The sequence below is a fragment of the Anarhichas minor genome, unplaced genomic scaffold (assembly GCF_050575085.1).
Source record: "Anarhichas minor isolate MPS153535 unplaced genomic scaffold, ASM5057508v1 ptg000004l, whole genome shotgun sequence".
NCBI classification, from domain to species: domain Eukaryota; kingdom Metazoa; phylum Chordata; class Actinopteri; order Perciformes; family Anarhichadidae; genus Anarhichas; species Anarhichas minor.
Window position 1 is genome coordinate 465,908 of NW_027466450.1, and position 3,611 is coordinate 469,518.

Genomic DNA, 3,611 nt, shown 5'->3' on the forward strand with positions numbered 1-3,611 from the left:
AAGTCCCATAAAGCCTCGCCCTCAATCAGACCCCAGCTGGGGCCCCATCACACCGACACAGCCTCTGCTGCCGAGCTACAAATCTGACAGTGTGTTTGTGCATTTGGGCGTGTGCCACTGACAGGATGCCGACAGTCAGTTATCTCTAAATCTCACCACCTTTCCTCCACCTATAAGGAGAGCTCACAAGCTTTAAGAGAAGACAGCGCTGCAGCACAGAGGTCTGCTCAGCTCGCTTTACGGAAAAGCCGACAAGCATCATAGTCCCAGGGTTGCTCCATAACTGGAGGTTATGAAAAGTTTTAATATCATAGTATAACTAACCACTCCTCTTGTGCCTCTGAATTGTCTCCGGTTGTGTGTGTGTGTGTGTGTGTGTGACACTCAGGTGTGTACATCAGAGGTTTGTTTCTGGATGGCGCCCGCTGGGAGAGGACGACCAAACTTCTGGCTGAGTCCTACCCCAAAGTGCTGCATGACCCCATGCCTGTGGTGAGTGAGGAGCGCGCACAGATACTGTACACAGACGGTGTCTATCGATTGGGACACGGGGGGCGGCCGTGGCTCAGGAGACAAGGGCAGGGTTGTCCATTAATCGGAAGATCAGCATGTCAATATCTAAACACTTGCAGTTGGTCTCAAAACATGGCACTTAAGTTGCTCAATTCGCCCAAAACTGACACGGACAATTAAAACATTGGTCTGTGATTGGATGTTTCTTGCTGAAATGCACCAAAGGAGTCGTATTTAACTACTTCCCTTTGGTTTTATTGTACACAGCACAGACTTGTTCAGTCAACTTTTTTTTAATCAAAGAAACAGATTTTAGTTAGAGTTAAAGCTAGGGTTGGTAATCTTCTTCAAAACATTTTTTCTTCATCACTACATCATCACGAATCAAATGCTCTGACAAAAAAAGGAAAGAAAATGCAGAGTCATGAGGACTGTAATGAGCCGTTCAGTCATTGGTTTTGCATCAACAGAAGTGACACGAGACAGAGAAGCTAAGCACAACCGAACGCTGAATATGAAATTTTCAGGTGATCAAAAAAACGTTACAATCAACTGTCGTGAGCTGAAAACACGCAGACAACTCACAGACCGAACAACGCCGTGGCAACGCGACCTGCCAATCACAATCACAAGGTTACACGCTAAAAAGCATACGCCGCTTTCATCGTTTACTTTCAATGGGACCATCATTTCCAAAAATAACATCATGTTGTATTAAGGAAGACTTGAAACTAGCGATCGTGTTGCATAACATATTCTTGCATAAACTTTGAGGGGGTTTATTGATTCTGCTCCTGTGAATCTCTCTGGGCGTCACAAGGGAGGAAAGATAATATCTGTTTACGTATCAAATTATAAGAAATGGGGCAGATTCCATCATTATTTAGCTTGTAAACTCCTACGAGCAAACTGTTGTTTTTTTGTAATCAGAGACCAGCATTGTGAGTCTCCAAGGAGAACATGATCAACAACCACCACACTGTAGCTGCAGCTCTGCCCAGGAGGATGTTCACAGCTCCTTGTTCTGTGGATGCAATACTGAGCAGCAGCTTCAGCACTTTCGTTTAAATACGTCGTGCCTGCAGGAAGCCCGGCTCCTTTGCTCATCCTTTTTATTAATTAACAGAGCTTGATATGGTATATGAAAGCAGACTGACAGAGGGATGGAACAGAGAGCGAGGACTGATCAAGTCTTTATTTTCCCTCGGTTCTCTCCTCTTCACAATGTATTCAGTGATTAGGAATAATGCACAACACTGAGTTTTCTTTGTTTGTTGAAATGTTCAGACATTTCAGGGCAAGTTATTAACAGGATCAGTTTTCTGACAAGAGCCGAACTTAATTAAAAATGTGCTTATTACATGTGTGTGTGTGGGGTGGTGGTGGTGGGGAATCACAACACAGGCTGGCTTTGAAATGCAAATCCTCACCGAAGCGCTGCTTATGGAACCAGATGAGTACTTTTCTGGCTGCAACTCAACAAACTGTTTTTGTTTTGTTTTTGTGGAGATGTTTTTTCGAGCGGCCCAGTTTATCCCTTTTGCATAACCAAGACTTCTTAATAGCCCGAGGGGACTCTTCCTTGTGAATGCAATTGTTTTATAAGTTTCAGTCCCCGGAGTTTCACATTTGAAAGTTAATGTTTGTGTTTCACGTCCTGACCTTTGAACCTAAAATACAATCTGATCTCTTCGCTTCTTTGACAACAACCATCACGAGAATGTTCAATTTTGTTCTTTGTCATAAGAGGGACAGAATTTCATTTGATAGTTTAATCATTCCTCTAGTCCCTGAAGGACAGTGACTATTTGCTAAAGCAGCTAATGGAGGTAGAACTGACATGTGGAAGCCAGTTTAAACTTTAAAGTCCCGTGGTTTGATCCCGTCTGCCTCACTGGTCCTCTCTCTCTCTCTCTCTCTCTCTCTCTCTCCTGTCAGATGTGGCTGAAGCCTCTCAAACGGCAGGACGTCCCCCAGAGGATGTGCTATGTGGCGCCCGTCTACAAGACCAGCGAGCGGCGCGGCACCCTGTCCACCACCGGCCACTCCACCAACTACGTCATCGCCATGACGCTCAACTCCGACGTGGCCTCTGAACACTGGATCAGACGAGGGGTGGCGCTGCTCTGCCAGCTCAACTCCTAGTCAGTCTCCGAGTGTGTCTCGATGACATGCGCTGACATGTCATGAAATAGCACCCGGTCTCTCTTTTTACGCAGTACCTACAAATCTACATGAATAGACCGGTGACGGGTGTTAAGAATTAGGTAGCAGTGAACCGTTTTCAGAGATTACTACTTGTATAGGAGAGAAATGAAGTCCTACGGTATTCTATGAAGGGAACGTTTTGAAAATCGATGTAAGTTTTACCGGCCACAATTGATTGATTATTTCGGTGAGCTTACAAGCCTACATTGTTGTGCATGTTAAAGCTGACCGTGCTGTATTTTTTGTCCTTGAAGTAAAAAAAAAACATACTGTACAGTATACGAGTGAATTTATTATGGTCACATTGGTCTTATTCTACCCATACATGTAGAAGTGTATCATTCTTCACATACAGATGTATTTACATTCATTTTTTTAGGTTTTATGAATCATTCGGAAAGTACTGAGTATTTTCAAAATACAGAGACTGCCCATTTCTGAATCTAACCTTTCCAAATATGAAATAGTTATTCTCTCTTTAAGGCAGAAGTCGGCCATTTTGAATTTTAGCATTTTGCCTTCGGATTATTCACTACGATTTTTTTGTATGTCAACGAGAATACCTTTAGGGGTACGATTCAAGTTGTTGCGATTTGTGAGAAAGCAAGTTACATTATTACTGGACTTGCCCCCAAACATTACAGTAGCCTGATTACCGACAATATTTCAATACTAATACCGATAATTGAGCTCGACTGCTGATGGCAGAAACACTCAGCCGCAGCGTACACATTTATTTAGTTTCTAAAAGTATGCGTTGTTCACTGAGCCTTTGTGTTTATGTGAGAACCGGCTTTGCTAAACCTGCTGATCTGGGAACAGAAGCTGAAGCAGGAGACGAGTGGAGAGGAGATGTTGTGCTCCCTGTAACATTATGCCAGAAACATCAG

General features: G+C 43.5%; 1 protein-coding gene across 1 annotated transcript in view; it reads left to right on the forward strand.

The window, feature by feature from the left end:
- The window catches only part of dnah7 (dynein, axonemal, heavy chain 7), a 68,656-nt gene extending 65,676 nt beyond the window's left edge, over nucleotides 1-2,980 (forward strand). Inside the window, exons 65-66 of the mRNA XM_076105271.1 lie at nucleotides 389-492; nucleotides 2,452-2,980. Coding sequence (XP_075961386.1) covers nucleotides 389-492; nucleotides 2,452-2,658 — 311 coding nt within the window. The 3' untranslated portion in view covers nucleotides 2,659-2,980. The remainder of the gene's footprint in view (nucleotides 1-388; nucleotides 493-2,451) is intronic.
- Nucleotides 2,981-3,611: the final 631 nt, after the last annotated feature.